The 17,983-nt window shown below is 41.4% G+C and overlaps 1 protein-coding gene across 3 annotated transcripts in view; it reads left to right on the top strand.

Moving 5' to 3' along the window:
• Positions 1 to 17,983, top strand: part of LOC117962739 (transmembrane protein 266-like) — a 48,460-nt gene that overhangs the window by 26,819 nt on the left and 3,658 nt on the right. For 2 of the 3 annotated variants that reach the window (XM_058998853.1, XM_058998854.1), the window contains 7 exons: positions 2,068 to 2,222; positions 3,067 to 3,140; positions 5,718 to 5,774; positions 6,467 to 6,605; positions 11,146 to 11,261; positions 14,352 to 14,544; positions 17,762 to 17,824. In XM_058998853.1, the coding sequence (XP_058854836.1) occupies positions 2,068 to 2,222; positions 3,067 to 3,140; positions 5,718 to 5,774; positions 6,467 to 6,605; positions 11,146 to 11,261; positions 14,352 to 14,544; positions 17,762 to 17,824 (797 nt within the window). The remainder of the gene's footprint in view (positions 1 to 2,067; positions 2,223 to 3,066; positions 3,141 to 5,717; positions 5,775 to 6,466; positions 6,606 to 11,145; positions 11,262 to 14,351; positions 14,545 to 17,761; positions 17,825 to 17,983) is intronic. The other variant, XM_058998855.1, reaches the window with a different exon arrangement.

Below are 17,983 nucleotides of genomic sequence, written 5' to 3'. Positions count from 1 at the left end.
CGGAATAGGATTTAAAACAAATGTACTGTTGAACCTCAGAGTTATAAACACCATAGGAATGGAGGTTGTTCGTCAATCTGAAATGCTCGTAACTTTGAAAATGAGCTTTCAGTGGTTTTAATAAGTGTGTACACCTGCTATCTACAGCCTTACTCTGGTGCAGGGGTATCCAACCCTGGTCCTGTGGGGTGAGGCGGGGTGGGGCGGGGTGGAGAGGGGCGGGGTGGGGTGGAGCGGGGTGGGGCGGGGTAGGGTTGAGTGGGGTGGGGTGGGGCGGGTTGGGGTGGAGAGGGGCGGGGCGGGGGGAGCTCCAAATTTAATGATTGAGCTGGATACATTGCTGGTACAGTAATTTTGTCTTCATGATCAGCGCGGTGCTTAAGGAGGGCTTTATCAAAATCATCAATCTGGTTGCTTTATAGGCATGGCTGAGGGAGTCGGTTCATAAAGTTTGGTGTTTCTAACTGTGAGGTTGTGCTTTATGTAAACCATACCATAAAAGAGAAGCATCTGAGATTAGTTAAAAAAAAAAATGGAAAACAACTATAACGTCTCTAAACAATGTCCAAATATATTCCTCTTTGTTGTCAGATGGGTGTGTGTTTTTTTTAACAGATGAGATTGTAATGACAGCTATTTGGATGTTACCACATCACTGCAATTGCATTGTTCTGAAGCGTGCTGCAGTAATTGATGGTGTGCCTCCCTTTGTATCAGATGTGGAGGACAGCAATTTCATTAACATCGCTGCCAAATCAAATTTAATATGTATAACAGCTGGGGATTTCTTTTCATTTATTTGAATGAATGTCACAATTAGTACATCCTGCAGCTTGTTCTTTATACGTAACTGTCTTTGACTACGAAAGTACTTAACCTTGGAGTTCCCAATCCTTTCACTTAGTGCCCATGCAGCTGGCACAGCATCCTGGAAGATGGAAGACACAGCAATTGGCAGGGAAGCTAATTAAGAGCTAGGAGTTCACAGTTTTGTTGGCAAGAAGCAGCCTAACTCTAACTCTGTGAGGAGCGGCTGTCTAGCTCTGGGTTGTGCTATGAGTGTAAACTCTCCAGTTTCACCAGCAGACACAGTAAAATGAACTGCAGAGTGAAAAAGATGTGCAGTTAGACTGGAGCCGTTAATACAGTTGTGATTTTTTACTGCATCGAGTGCTCTGTGCAGTGCAATAATTTGTCCTCTGTCTTAATTTGAATATCTAACAAGCAGACACCAATACACATTGTTCTAATTAAAAAAGAAAGGCTTTGCTTGAATTACTGAGACAAGCGCCCATTTAGAATATGTAAATCGGATATTTTAAATTGCTATTGTCACCGCAGACAGCTGACCTTTATACATCTGGGTTATTATTTGTTCTTTTTACAGTTTGATCTTTTTCATAATGTGTGTGTGTGTATTGAGTCTGGGTAGGGGTGGAGTTCTATAATTGATAACTGTGATTTGCAGTCAAATTCTATCAAACTCATTTCAGTGGAAGTGGCCTTGTTATCCCTCAATAAGCCGCAGTGTCGACCTCTGCTGGAGAGCTGAATTTATTTATTTTCCTTTACAAATTCAGTAATAATAAACCACTTCCAGCCACTTCCATTCAAAGAGAGATTAATTGAGGGCTACTTTAGCACAAATAAGGACTTGCAATTGTTAACAGCATGTTAAATGTACAATATTACTTTCAACAAAGTACCAGTAATCAAATTGTTCGTCCGCTGACATCCCTTTTCATAGAGAACTGAGAGGTTCCGCATGAGTCTAGTATATTAACATATATTTTCAAAGTGTTATGAATCCACTACAAGTAATACTTTAACACCAAAAAAACAAACTAGCAGGGATTACAGACTGTAACCCCCGTGACTGAAAGGATTGAACATGCAGCTGGTGCCCTGTGTCCCTGCGCACCCGAAAGGGCCCTTTGATTCAACCACAGCAGTTTTTTCTCAGTTGTCGTTCACTCTTTCTAACTCTTGTTTTGCTTGCTTCCTTCATTCCTTCCTTCTTTGTTCCCACTCTTCCTCCTCCTCCTCTCCCTCTCCCTGTCCCTCCAGCTCTAACTGGTTGAAGCCGTGCTGTGGGAGGCGAGCCGCGATCTGGCAGGTGTTTCTGCTCAGTGCTGCACTCAACTGTTTCTTGGTGGCTTGTGTGGTGCTGGTGGTGGTTCTCCTGGCTTTGGAGCTTCTCATAGACACCAAGCTGCTGCAGTGTGAGTGCAGGCTCCCCGGGGGAGTGTCGCTGGATGTAGGGATTTGCCTCTGTAGTGTCTTATACAGTTTGAGATACTGGGCCCTGTTCCCAAAGCGTTAACGCGTGGGCCAATTAAAGAATAAAATGCAGTTTGATATTCGATAAGTTAAAGGTTTCTTAATAGGGCAAATCATAACCAATGGTAGAAATAAACTGAAAAAAAGAACTTAGATATCATGGAAATCTAATCAGTCAAGACACTGCAAACAGAAACAAAGAGGAGGACCCTCTCCTTAGCATTCAAATAACACTGTTTAAAACTGCAAGTGAGCTGCGGCTACTACACTTCTTCAGTCCCGTGTGGTTGCTCAAATGTAGTTGATTTTATTTCTGGACGTTCACAAGGCAGAGGAGGACGGGGGCAAAGACAAATGTATAGAGAGACTGGGAGATTATGGGTTGAATCAATGGAGAGACACGGACTGAATTTGTAGATAATGACTAGATGGAGACAGCTAGAGATCAGTGAACTGATAGACAGATGAGTGGATAGGAAACCAAAGATAGAGAGGGCATTGATTCAGTACTCTGTACATAGAGAATCATATCATAGTGGAGAGAAATTACTTAGGTAGATGGGTGGGGGGTGGGGGGGGGAAACCACAGAACATTAATTATATAAAAAGAAAATGCAACATAAAGTTGATTTAAGTAAAAATAACAGTCTGTAATACATGCTGGGCACTAACAGCTCCAGAGGTGTTGTTAGGCGTGGGTAGGATCACTGCTCAGACACTGAAACATTAGAATATTTACTGTATCTGATAGATTTTTATTTCCCTATTCTGTTTCCCACTCTGCAGTTACCAATGCATTCCAGTTTGCCAGTATCATCCACTGGATCAGCCTTGTGATTCTGTCTGTGTTCTTCACAGAGGTAAGCACACGACTCCGATCCCAGCAGCTTACTGTATCTGCAGCAGGGTCATGCAGGTTACTGCTGCCCTCTCACTACAAATATAGCAACATCAAGTATGCTTGCTGGCTCTTTTTAAAGCATTTTACCGACTTTCAATCCTCTTTGTTTAACAAAAGGTTTTCTTTGTAACTATTCAGGACAGCCACATAGCATTCCAATTAAAATTCATTCCATTCACATCCAGTGGTGTTGAATATTCCTGTTTCCATGAAGACTTAAGTTCATGAGCCACTTGATTCCATGCCATTCAGTCAAAGCAGCCTCGGCTATCTGAAACCCATAATTCTCAGAACAACATGCATGCAGCCGGAGGGGTTTGGATAATTGAGTGCTGTGTATTCTGAATACTTGTCCTGGGGAAAAGGTTGCTGAAGCCAGACGAAAGTCTTGCACATACACAAAGCAAAAATGAGTTGCTGAGAATGTGCTAAAGCAAAAATGAGTTGCTAAATTGCTGATTCTGCAGCAGTAAGAAATCAAAACCAGCAGCACAGTTTGACGTAGGTAGAACTGCTACGGAACAATTGTGGTGAATATCTCCTAAACGGTGGCAATGCATCTCTTCAGGTATTGCTACAGTACAAGTACAGGTCCTTATTTTCCATTTGACCTTTAAGCTCTGGTCCTGTTCTGCTGTTGCTGCAGTTCGCTGCGAGGAGAGGAAAGGGGGGGAGGGGAGGGGGGGCAGACATGAGCTGTATTTATTTACATCGTGAGCTCCTGCAGATTTCTAAATGACTGAGATGAAATCGTAGGTAACTCCGGACGCAGGCTACAACGTGCAAATCTGATAACCTCCTCAGAGCTGCTGAAGTGTGTGTACTCATGCAACACGCGAATCTGATGTCAGTAGTCTAGATTTTCACATCATAGAAGAGGTAAGAATGAATTAGTGTACATAAACTTTGAATCTATCCAAAAACAACAGCGGCTGTACTGGAAAATGCTTAGCTGTAGCTTTTGTCTTATGGTGTTGTGCATTCCTCCCCACGGGCTCTTAACAGTCTGAATCGATTCCAGGTTCTGACCCATAGTGACTAACCCCTGAACAGGAACAGTACGTTCCACATTGTTTTCTGCAAGCCCCGGGCATGCTGTGATTCAAGATGTTCATGTGGTTATAAAAAACAAAACAGAGAGAACGGGCCTTTCTTTTCTTTAAAGCAGCATTTGAGTTTAACATTGATCTTTTCTTCATATCTTTGCTTCACCGAATACTGTTACACACACTATTTGCTTTCAGTAAAGCACAGCAATAGAGAAAACATAACAGGCACTTCATACAACTGCTGTTTTAAACGGCATAAATAAAATTGGTTGAATAATACAGATTATAAGGCTTGTGATGAATGTATGCAATTCTATACAATTCTTTCATTTATGCATTTTGCATACTTGTTTATGCTTGATTGTGCTTAAAGTACACATTAATATGTCATTGTATTCTTAAGATAATGCTACATATCCACCTGACACTGGGACTGAGTTCAAAGTGATTTTGAAATCAGTCCTGTTCATTTTTAACAGCAGCAGACCAAGCTTAGCCCGGTTTGAATTAGGACTACCAGCTGTCAGTAATCAAGCCCTCCTACTCACTCTGAAGGAGGAATTATGAGCACCCATTTCCAAGGACAGATGAGGTAGATGTTAGACCTCAAATTGGACTGTAATACAAGAACTTCCTCCACCCAAACAGAAAGCAGCATATTCGATGTTCCGTGTGACACGACGGCTCTCTGTCCCAAAGTAACCAAATACTGGGATGACTTGCGAAAAGGTAAATCGATGTGGATGGGAGGGAGGTGGAATTGTGTGACCAAACCAGCAGGTCACTCTCCAGCAGGGTTGAGTCAGCTGCTACTGCACATGACCTTATTGCTGATAATTGATTGGCTTGTGGCCTGTCACTCAGTATTTTATAACTTTTGAATTGGGTTCCTTTCCTGATTTAGAGAAGGCTTTTACAGGAAGAAAAGAAAAAAATGCTATTATAGGTATTAGTGGTTAGTGAGGGTCAAGACATCAGAAGGTATAGAATTCCCCGCTGTGTGGGTTTCTATTTTTGTACTATGTGTATGTGGAGCTCAAATTTAATTTAGCCGTGTCGCTGTCAAATCCCCTTCAGAACAATGTGATAATGACAGGCACTCGGCACAGCACAGGGGTAGGTAAACATACATCAGCTGGCTGGTTTGAAGGTATCTAAAAAGCCTTAGTAAGTGTTTCAGATTGAAATCAAATTGGTCTTATGGGATATGCGGAAGTCCAGGTCTTTACTGTGGCCATTTTGAAAAGAGCTTTGAAACAGACTTTAAAGTTATAAGTGTAAAAAATTGTCAGGACAATAACAATGAAAAGAAAAATTACAGGTACGTTATTTAAACAGTTAGCAACACATGGGGATGTATAATGCTATATTTTCAGAACCCAGCTACTTACTCTTTAACTTTATCATAAAATAGACACACTAAAGATATTATATATAAAAAAATGATCATGTTTTTCTTTTCTTTTTGCCTTTTTTTTCTGCCGCAGACTGTCTTTAGGATTGTGGTCCTGGGTGTATGGGATTACATAGAGAACAAAGTTGAGGTAGGCTTATTGAACATTTCATTTGTCATTCCATTAGATGGCTTGATAACAGCTGAACAGGAGGGGAACCGATCGTGTAAACTGAGGTGGATAATGAGAATCTTCTTGCTAGGTCATTGAATTTCACAGCAGCATAGGCATTTGTGTCTTTGCTCTCCACGTCTCAGGTTCAATTTGTGTACCGGAGCTTGAAATTAACTTTGTGTGTCTGAAGCAGAGTTTGACATCGCCTAGGTGCGTGCTTGTTGTATATTAGCAACATTTTACACCCTCCCCCCCTCCCCCCCCCCTGCAACTCCAGAGGTGCCTCAGTCATTTTTCTTAGTCACATTTAAACCACTACGCTCCAAACCACAGTAGTTTAGAACATAAGAACATAAGAAAGTTTACAAGCGAGAGGAGGCCATTCGGCCCATCTTGCTCGTTTGGTTGTTAGTAGCTTATTGATCCCAGAATCTCATCAAGCAGCTTCTTGAAGGATCCCAGGGTGTCATCTTCAGCAACATACAGAGCTTTGGAGACTTCTGATGTTGCAGGTCATGGTTCAACAATGTCATCCGCAGAGACGTCTCCAGCCAGCTCTTTGATGTCATCTTATCAGTGTTTCGAGAGGGGAGCCTCTAAATCGCAGAAGTTGCTGAATTAAATAAATGTATTCTCTGAAGTTCGTGCCTGCTGTTTTCCTTCCACAGGTGTTCGACGGTGCTGTAATTGTCCTCTCCTTGGCCCCAATGGTGGCCTCCACTGTAGCAAATGGACCCAGCAGCCCCTGGGACGCCATCAGCCTCATCATCACGCTGCGCATTTGGAGGGTGAAGAGGATCATTGACGGTAGGCGATGTGGGGCTCTGGTTTTAACGATCTAAACAGCATCGTCCCTGAACTGTATTAACCCCGCAGGTGTTTTCTAGAGATGAAATGACCAATCAATAGATTATTGATCCTCATGGCTGTTCATTTTGTGAGCCTCAATTAAACATTAATAGATGAATCACCCTGGTGCCCCCACGTGTTTATGTTACCAGCAGTTGTCTGTTTCCAGTTGTATTTGAAGGCTTTTGTAAAGTCAGTCTCTTGATTTTTTACCTTTTTTTTTTTTTATTTCTTGCTTTTGAAAAATACAGTTTATTGCTGATATTGCACTGCTAGTGTTTTCCTCTTTAATTTAACAGAACTAAAATATAGAGAGAATGAGGTCTGCGAAAGAGCAGGTTTAGTGGCGGTATTAACCCTTAACTGCTGTCCACCAAAAAAAAGTTTCAGTTAAGTACTATTCACGGGTCGACTGGACCCAAATACCCACCTGTGCAGAAACCCAGCCCAGCCCAGCAGAACACCACCATACGTGGTGGGCATTTAACAAGTGGTCTGGGTCCAGAAGACCCGTGAATAGTAGTTACGGGTTAAGATCTGCCATTGAGATCACTGAGATCATTGTATTTACTGCCAGGTGCTGATGTATGACTTGTAATAGTAGTTTGATCTTATTTTTATAAAAACAGTTGTGTCAGCTTCTCATTTTGATGCGTGTGTGGTTACTGGTGTGTGGCTTATGTTTTTATTGGATCCCAGTGAAACTGCAACCTTTTTAAGCTGAGGGGTTATCATTATCTACCGAGGTGTCAGTCGTTGTGTTGCATTTATTTATCCTCCTAACGTGGACCGCTTTATAGTGCTGGGGCCAGCAAGCTGACTCCAATCTCATAATCACTGTCAATTGATGTGAAGTGTTCTCTCTGATACAAAAAGGCTTTTATTTTTCTAATGAATGCAGCACGGCGAGATTCAGTGGATCCACACTACTACACTGCATTGGTATCTGAGATTCAGTGGAACCACACTACTACACTGCATTGGTATCTGTATGCTACACATCACACATACAAGTACAATATAGTACAAGTTCTAAAAACCCAATTCCTTAGCTTAGCATGCCTGGTATTACACTGCCTGGTCACTTTACTGGGGCATGTCTACACGATTGGATTTGGCATCTTCCTGATTCGGTGGGCAAGTTCTCCTGGTATACCCTGGGTACCTTGATTGCTTTGGAAGGCTTGAGGAATGCTGTAATTTTCATGTTCCACCAACACTAATGCTCTGATGGGGTTGGGTGCTTTCTTGACCACAAAGCACCCATCCACCGTACTGGAATTGTGTACACATGGTTTGAGGTGCAGGATAACGATAGCGGTTCCTTGACCACCACAATCCAATTGACCATGTTTGGGATGAACTTGAACAATGTATTTATCATCGTGATCTTCTGTTTACTGTACCTCTCTGCACTAATTGTGTGAATAATAGGGGGATGGATTGGAGACACCTTCCAGCACCTTGTGGAGTCTGTTCTACATTGTGTCTACGCTGTGCTCGGGGTTACAGTGGTCTAATGTGATGTTTGGTACAGGTCCTGATGAAGTGGCCAGACAGTATGGGCTTTTCCACATGTGGTTTGCTTCTAAACGAATCAAACATGAGTTCACCTGGAAACTAACTCTAGAAAAAAAGGACTCCGTTCCCTTGTTTTCACATGTGCACCTCCGTGCAAAAGAACTGGGTTCACTTCAGGAGGACCCGTTCTTTTTGCTGGTTCACTTCAGTGCTTTTCTGAACTGACTGTGCTTTCACAATGCGCTGACACAAACAACCCAAACTCGGTCCTTTTACCCAAATGGGCTGAGACCACCTCATGAGAAGGACTCGTTGTATTGACAAATGAGTCTTTAAATGACATCCTGATACCAATTTTCCAGTTATAACAAGATGTATTTATTTCTCATTATGATTTCAGTATTGACTTACACTCGTGATAAATTGCCACATTTAATAAGGGACAGCTATAAATGCATATTGATTTCCCTAAACCCATGAGCAATGTCCTCTGTCTAATTAATAAACTCAAAGCGCTCTTAACTATGCTGAACATATACGTTATTGATTTCTAGTGGACAATTTAACCGATACAATACTGCGGATACAATCAAGGCAGCTTCTACTGGGTCACACTAGCCAAGGTACAGTCCTGGGTTTGATACTGCTGAAAATAACTTTTAAAGCTTTTAGTACTGCTGCATCCTTTAAACATGTACCTAGCTTTGCCAGTTTGCCCGTGCCTTTCTCATTGTTATGCTCCGCCTTTACCATAGTTTACCATGGGTTGCCATGTTTTCTAAATATATGCTTTACCATACCTCTCTGGGCTTTACATTGCTTACCTATGCTTTCACTTTGCTTTGTTACACCTTGCTATGCTTTTGGAGAAGCGACATGCTGTTGTCATGGCCAGTGATCTGCCTGGGTGTCAAACTAACCTAGCAGTGCCCTCTGTTCTGTTCCTGTTGGTTTAAATGCATTTGAGTAACTGGAAGTCCATGCCTGGCAAGACTGCATGTCCAGCCAATGCAATCGGAGGCTGCTGCAGTTTCAATTACAAAGCCGTCATCAAACTTCTTTTGTTTTGAGGGGTGTTTTCTGCTGATTTAAGTTGTTCATCTTACAATTAATTAAAATAAAACAGTGAAATAACGTGTTTAGTCAGCGCTCCAAGCGTTTTTATTTTGTGTTCTGTTGTGTTTTGTTTATTTTTGTCTGTATTAAAAAAAAGGCCACGTCAGCGCGGAAAAATCAATTTCTGTGTTTCTGGGTCGTATTTTTAAAGGGACACGAACCCGTGAGTGGTGCAATCCTGTTACAGTGCATACTTTTCGTATGCTATTTTGCAGAAGAATGTGTTACAGCTGCCATAATCATCTTCTTGTGTAGATTTACATGCTGGATACACAACAACTATCTTGTCATTATGAAAAGCTTTTTTCTACATATTTTGTTTTCCGATTTATAATTTTTTTAATAAAGTGTTCTCAGTTCCAATTCATATTCCATTTTAATACATGAATCCAATTGGAATTGGAATAGGAAATTGATTATGGGGAAGAGGGAGAAGATTGACCTCAACCCTGTTTTTCAACATTACCCGCTACGACAGCCACATGCTCCCCCTCAGTGTATCCAGAGTGCTCATATGCGTACATGAACCACGCTTTTGATTACTGATGGATCTCATTGTAGGAAAGAATAAAAACAGTGTACATTAAATAACACAGCCTTGGAGGGAACTGGCACTAAACGTGTGAATTCGATACGCTCTGCACTGAAGCGTAAGAAGACTGAGGGGAAATCCCTGCTTGTTGTAGAAAGGTAGGGTCTGCTGTTCAGAAACCTTTAGATATACTGCTGGTCTCTGCTGTCGAGGGAAAATGAAGTGTTGCTACTCATCTAGATGAAAGCATCTGAAATCAGCCATGGTGTGAATTACAAGTCTGGCTGAGCCCTGCCAGCAGCTGTCACCACTGCTGAAGTGTGTATACAAATGCATCCCACAGCTACTTAACTTGACATTGACAAATGCAGTTGCCATTCTCATAATTAGGATGCGCAGATTGTGCCTAAAACTATCCTCCGCTGTGCCCCCTTGTGGCGTGATTATTCTGCAGTATCCCCCCTTTTTACTTACAGGCTCTATAAATAATAATTTTTTTTCTTCTTGTGATAAAGGTCGCGTGTGAGCTGAAATCTCAATGAGCATGTGATCTTCTTTGGAAACAGAGTTTCTGTTCTTGAGATTCATGTTTTGATAGCATTCATATTTGGAATGCATTTTTTTTTTAATGGAAAAGGGATCCACAGAACATTGTGCCCCATATGACTGCACACTGAGATTAGATGCTATTCTAGTTTATCTCGAATACACCTTGTGCATGGAATTTGTATATTAACTGCAAAAGGAGATAAGATGGAATGCGGGTGTAATAATGCATAGCAGTATTTTTCAATTCACTGACTAGAGGTTGTACTGAATGCAAAATACACTGAAGGGTAGGGATAAAGACCTAATATAAAGTAAGTTAGAGTAAATTCTACAAAATATGTCGGACATTGCAATGGGAATCCCATTTAAATGAAATTCTTCTTATGTTATTGCATAGAAGAGGATACAGTTCAAAAGTCACCGCAGCTACAGCAGGGGTGTCCAATCCCGGTCTTGGAGGGCCGTTCCACTCCAGGTTTAACAGGTACAATGAGATCATGAACTACTTCAAGGTCTTAATGGAGGTTTAATTGGTTCATTTAAACCGTTGGAACAAAGACCAGGAGTGGAAGAGCCAACTTTGGCCACTCCTGTGTTACAGGGATCTGAAAATGCTTTATTTGTTTATATTTTTATGCAGATTTTTTGTTTATTTTTTCCCCCAATAGCAGATAATTTTTCTCAATATGTGTTTAAATTGGTTAACCTAAAAAAACTATATATATATAGTATTGTGCAGAGTAGGCACATGAGGTGATTGGTGTGTGTGGTTTCTTGCAGCCTACGTAGTGCCAGTGAAGGTGGAGATGGAGATGGTTATCGAGCAGTATGAGAAAGCCAAGGCAGTCCGGGAGGAGCAGCTGGAGAGGCTCACTCAGATCTGCCAGGAGCAAGCGGTGAGGCGCCCCTCCTTACACACGACTCTGACAGAGCTCAAATCGGGTGGGAGATCACACTGGAGTCAGGGGCCACTTGGAAAGGTTATGCTTTCTGTGTAAACACAGCTTTTCATCTATCCACTAAATATGCAACGCAAACATAAGTAGACTGTACAGAGTCTGCAACCTGGTCTTTCTGATGTATATTGGTTGTTTTGTTAAACAGGTTTTTAATATCGTAGGAGGGTAGCACCCACTCTTCTATACATTGCTGGAGAGTCTCTGTGTGCTGTGTGAAGGCTGTGTGCACGCATCTCTTTGTTATAGTATTGCTATACAAAAAGGAGTATATTTATTATTATATTCATTTCATGCCATGCTGTGGTAATATTTCAGGACACCACAGTGAATGACTGAAACAGTCATGGTATTATTACACAGACATGAAGTATTGAAGGATGGCATATGGTGAAACCCCTGGTGTCCTGTGTTTGACATCTCAATCTGAACGGTAGGACTTCCTAATGAAGACTGACAGTTTGCTAATAAGCTGTCTCTGACGATGCTCTGTTCTTGATAAGCACCTAAGCAGACTGCATGGGGAAACTCAGCTGGGCAAATATGCTCTGTCTCATTGCCTTACGATGCTGTAGCAACAAACCGTTGCACTTGCGGTGTGTACAGTGAGCAAAACTGTAAGTACGATGGTAGACTGTACTGCTATTGTATAGTCGCATTGTATGTGCAGTTTGGCAGTAGTCGAAGTACACTGTGATTGCAATTTGAGATCACTATAGTAAAATGAAATCTGTAGTCATTTACTATTACTGCAGTTGCTATGTACAGAGCTTGTGGCATGGATGCAGGTGTGTTCTGTCGGAACTCTTGAAGTGCGGAATGTTCCTGTTCTATAGCATTATGTTCCACACCAGTGGCAGGAGATGCATTGTTAGTGGTGCTTGCACAGCCCTATGCTAGGCCAGGCTGCTTGGGATCAGTTTAGCCTGTCCTTGGGGTCTCAGTCATTCCAAACAGGAACAGAAATATCCACGATCCGCTGGGGAAGGAGACTGCCAAACGCATTCTGAGGGAGAATGGCTTCCTCCATCAGCCAGAGCTAAGATCTTCAAGGCTTCTAGGAAGCCTCATGTGCAGTACCATCATCCAGTGTGGGGTGGAGCAGCTGCCATAGTTAAACCACAGGACTTTCCCATCAACTCGATGAACATTACATCATTACACTTTCCCATTGCTGCACTGTGTCATTTCTGTGCATCTTTTATAAGATCCTCTCTGGCCAGTCATCCTCAGGGGATTACACCCCCACTCCTTCCCACCCTCCCTTGACCTCCCCTGGCTGCATGTCTGCTGCCTCAGCCAGACACACTCTCTCCACGTCCCCTCGTTGCCTGACCCCTGATTTACCGTGTTTAAAACCTCCTGATCTTCAACACGTCTCTCAGTCAGCGCCTCATCACCTGCTTTGTTTGTTTTTTTTATCCAAGCTTCTCACTCATCATCTCCTACGGGTTCTGTCCAGTGCAACTGTAGCTGCTAACATTTTTAAAAAAAAAGAAAATAAGAAAAAAGAAAGAGCAACATGAATTATTAGTTATAAACGCTTCAAAATGATTTAACATTAGACAGTATACATTATAAAGACCCCTGTTCCAACAGCTATCTATTTATTTTCAAAATATGTAGTACACTGTGAAAAAAGGGGCATTTACCAGAAAACAGAGATTGGAACAGCTGCAATGTCCTACTGTGCTCCACCAGAGGGCAGCAGAACTTCACACAATTGTTTTTGTCAGACAAGGTGGTGCTTGTTTTACAGATTCACAGTCAAACATCCACATATGACAATCCTGACACTACAAGACTAGAATCATACAATCATTCTCTATGACAATAAATCAATGCATTTCATTTTAATATTACACTTTATTATTCTGGTGCAGTACAGCCTGTTGAATATAGTCTGGCTTACCAGTGCAGGCACAGCTGGTACAATCCTACCACTTACCCCATTACTGCTTCATTGTTTAATTATTAAGTTATTGAAATTATTAAAACCTGGTCCTCTGAAATCAAGTGGAGGGCTAATGCTACTCAGTGTTACCAGTTCAGTCATTATTCCCAATAAAGAACAAGACTTTGTAAGTCATTAATAAAAGGCTCGTGAACGTGTCATGCAAATTGTTGTATCGGTAAATAGGGTGGGGGAAATGTTTATTGACATTCTCCAGGTTATTGGCTTGGGAGCATAATGTTAAGTTCAGCAGTAATTTGATAATGTGCGGTCAGTATGGATTGATGGGACAAAGGAAACTAAAAATGAATGCTGTTGTCACCTTTTGAGTGAATGCCCTCCATACTAAACACCTTCCGCGCAAGGACAGTTGGACTGTAATTACAGAGGCTCCCAGAGATAACGAATCTCCTAGATCCACATTCAGAAACTGGAGTGTTAGTGCTCACTTAGATGTGCTCTCTCAGTGGGACTTGGCACACTTAAGCCAAGTGAGCACTCAAGTGTTTCTGAATATAGCCGTTAGATTTTGTAACATGTTGTACACCATCTTTGATTTGGGATGCATCAGAGAGAAGAAAGATGTCTCCTCATGCGTCTATGAAGTTACAAGTTCAGACTACGCGTATCGGGTAACAGGGTTAGTAGATCTGAAGGTGATCAGCAGCCGTTCTGCCATTTGAAAAAGATCCTGTTAAATGAACACACATACAGAAGAGTACGCTGAGTCTAAAGCTATTTCTAAAGCTTATGTAAATCCAGTTGTTTCTTTGTTGCTGTGCCTGTCAGACATTAATTATTGTTTGATTTGACACAAACCGTTTTGTGGATAACAAAGAAAGATGGAACAGTGTAGGATAAGCAGAAGGATTTGACAGGAAGCCCTGTTTTCTCCTAGTAAAATGGTATAAGGGAAGGATTCCTCTCATTTTCTTTATTCCTGATTTAACGAACCACAAAGGACAATGGAATTGTGGGGTTTTGAACCAGGTGCTTTAGAGACTTTGTTTTAAAAATGACACAGTGCCTGAAACCTAACCGGCTTCAGAGTGATTCTTTTATTTGCGTGTTTCCAGTTTGAAATCAGGCAGCTCTGGGCACACTTGGGCCAGCAGGACCTGGACCTGGCGGTGGAGCGGGAGGCCGCGATGCAGATCCACCGTGTCTGGAACAAGCAGAGCAGCCAGTTCAAGGTGCTGGACGGGCTGGCCACGGGGGAGTCGGACGACGAGGGGGCGAGGAATATCCGAGAGTCTCGGCAGCCGCAAGGTACATCAAAGATATTCTTTTAAAATGGCTTTGGTACGGTTTAGAAACCTGTCCGGGGAGCTTTAGTAGGTTGCCTGGCATGTTTGAAGTGGTATTGGGGCACTTTTTCTGACTGCAGACGTTAATTCTATTCCAGGGGTGTCCAATCACAATCCTGGAGGGCTACTCCACTCCAGGTTTAACAGGTAAAATGATACAATTAACTACCTCAGGGTCTGGATGGAGGTTTAATTGGTTAAATTAAACAATTTTGAACAGGGTTGGAACAAAGACCAAGAATGGCCAACTTTGGCCATCCCTGTTCTATTCAATATTGGCGATCACACTGGCTTTCCTTCATATAGAAGACCCGTTATTATAGTTCAGAAAAATGGACACTTCCTAATGTAAAAGATCCAAACTGCCTGCAACACTAGCAATATTTCAGCTGTTGTCTGAATGTAGGAGTTGACTGTCAAAACTTATCACGAATGTCTTTAAACATAGAGGTTAAATAAAAATAATAAAAATACTGCAAAAAAATTGTCAACTGAGAGTCTTGGGTAGGCATGTATAAAGTAAATTATATGTGACTGAAATGCGCAGCGTTTTAGCATGAGACATTTGAAATGCCAGTGCAATGTATTCCTAATGTGGCAGAGTTGCCCTGAGCGGCATCAACCCCTCTTCTTAAAACCCAGGCATTAGCACACAACACACCTCTGACTCCAGGCATTTAAAGATCAATAGCAGACAAAAAGCTTTTAAGAAGCAATAAAACCAGGAAAACAAGCATGTTCCCTTTACCACGCCAGCTTAGATTGCCATCTCAGCAGTGCAGCTATTTCAGGTACAGAGTGCTTGGTGGTTTGGGTCTTGTTGCGTGGAGAAAGTGGTCTGCACAAAACATCTGTTCCTTTCACCTGCAAACCACAGTGTGCTGTGAAAAGGCAGGACTGAAGCCACAGAGCCCCCGTGGGGATTGTGGGAAATCTGGCTCACAGGGACAAGCGTAGCTTTTTCAAACAGGGTATAAAAAAGAGCAAATAGAGGCGAGTCTGCAAAGTGAATGATACACGGCAGGCACTCAGGATGCACTGTTAGAGCACTGGGATTTACATGGGGGCTAGTTCGGTTTGCGGTCTGGGGGGAGGGTCACCTTTGTGTCATTCACCCTATATAATTATAATTACACCTACACAGGGCTTAAATGACTCTATTTGAACACTGTGAGGATTGCTCCATGTCAAGTAGTCATGAGTTTCAGCTAATACCTTCTTCATTGTCTCCAATATTTCAGCGAGTTGTGCCATACAAAATTCCTTCCTGACTATGAAATGCATGCATCATTTATATTTTACCCTGACTTTTTTGAAGTGACCGAGGCAAGATATGCTGTTTCCTGTGATTAAAAAAGGGAGCGAGAACGTGCTTACATTGGAATCACAGTAAAATAAAAATGGCTTACTTTAAACATCAACGTTTTTATTTAAATGGATTATAGTATAATTCAATAAATTGTACCAGTTGTGTACAATAGGTCTAAAAAGTGCAGTTGAAAATACATTTAAAATGAAATGCTGGCTGTAAAATGTGCATCTTTCAAAACTACATGTGAGACATACATAAACTACGACCCCTTTTAAAAAGGGGTTACTTTAAAGCGAATCAAGCTGCATGCAGTATAAGTACATCATTCAAAATCACATAAAAACAGTGCGATTACTGGATTAACCAAACTGACCTACTGTAGAGAAGCCTTTCAGACCTCAACATGTGTTTTTTTTTACCTCATAAGTTATTAATGATCGTCTGATCATCTTGTTTGCTTGTTTTATTGTAACCTTGGCCCCGTGGCTGCAGACCGGGTGCCTCTTAAACAAGATCCTCTATGAATATTTTAAACAAAGACGTAAACTAACTATCATGAGAATTAACATGTGCATTCTGGATTCTAAAACCTGCACTTACTTTCTCCTCTATGCATCTGAACTTCATGGTATTGCTTTGAGGAGCTGAACAGCATACAGTTCCTGTGTAAAAGCAGATAGAAAAACTTTACAAGCATTTTCTTGTGACCAGGTTAAGGTGATCAGGTGTCCCGGTTGGACCAAGACTGTCCTGGTGTCCAGACATCTTTCCCAAAAACTTAAAGTCCCGGTTTGCAAGATTGCACTCCCGGCACTTGATAGTTAACTAGGTAAATAATCACCAATCATAATTAAGTATGGTTCCAGAGTAATACATATGGTTATCACATGTAGTTAAAAGCGGCCTCGAATTGGAAAGGGTGCACTCAGAGGATGTTGTTTCTTGTTAGTTTAATGTAAAAAAGTGATACAAGCAAGATATTCAAATAAGAAGTATTAAAAAACATTGTATCGCTCACCCTAGACCAACTTCTATAGCCAAGTAGTACTTACAGTGCATGCACTTGTACTCAGAAATGCTGGATAACACATATGGGTTTGTAGATGGTGAAGGTAGTATTTCAACAGTTTTATTTGAAGTACAGAGTATTGTTTTCAGTATATTCATACTGCTAACTGTAATCACAGCGGTGTTTTCTGTCACTTGAATTGAAAGTGAACCAAACACTGCTTTAAGCATCTGCAAGCTGTGCTGAGCCATTTCATGGGCCTGTCTCATGCAGGTAAAATAGGACTATCTTTCTGCATTCATGATGCTCAGGGGCTGTGGCATACAGTATGCAAAGAGAGGCACAAGCTATCAAGATCAAAGTCAAGTATGTCAATATCGTCTTCATGCACAGGGGGTTGTGGAAATGAGCACAAACTACTGCCTGAGGGCATAGCTACCGCAAATGAGTTCATATATCTGATGCAAAAATAAGGATGCGTGCAAACATTTTCTTGTACATCTGTAGGAGAAAAACATCAGTAAGTAACTTTCAATTATACTATAGGAACATTATATAGGCAGATTTAATGTTACAGGGACAAAAGTACAACAAAATCTGTAAAAATGGGAAGGAGACACATTGGTGTAGAAGACTCCTCTTTTTTGCATTTTATGAATAGAAAATAAAGAGTTCCCAGTCCTTTCCCTTGTGAAAAGAGGGACACAGATGCATAGTTTGCAGTACAGTCAGTTGGAGTGACGTTGCAGCTCTAGCTTCACTCTCCCGGAGCTGTTTTAACAATTATTTAGCAGATAATATTGAAGTGTCCGCTGTAATTCACTTACCTAACACACAAGTGTGTGTGCTTTATTTCAGAGCCTGTTGTCCGAGATGACATGAACAACTATATCAGCCAGTATTACAGTGAACCGAGCAGTGGTAGGTGTGCAGAAACAGAAATTGAAAAAATGTTAAAATTATGTATTATAAAATTATGTATTAAACCATTATCCAAGTTTTTACAGTAATATGGGCCCTATTTACAAAGTCATTTAAATATTTTAATCAAATACAGTTTGAAATTAATTGAACTTGTAT

Source organism: Acipenser ruthenus, chromosome 24 (genome assembly GCF_902713425.1).
Source record: "Acipenser ruthenus chromosome 24, fAciRut3.2 maternal haplotype, whole genome shotgun sequence".
NCBI lineage: Eukaryota > Metazoa > Chordata > Actinopteri > Acipenseriformes > Acipenseridae > Acipenser > Acipenser ruthenus.
This window is presented reverse-complemented; position numbering and strand designations above follow the sequence as displayed.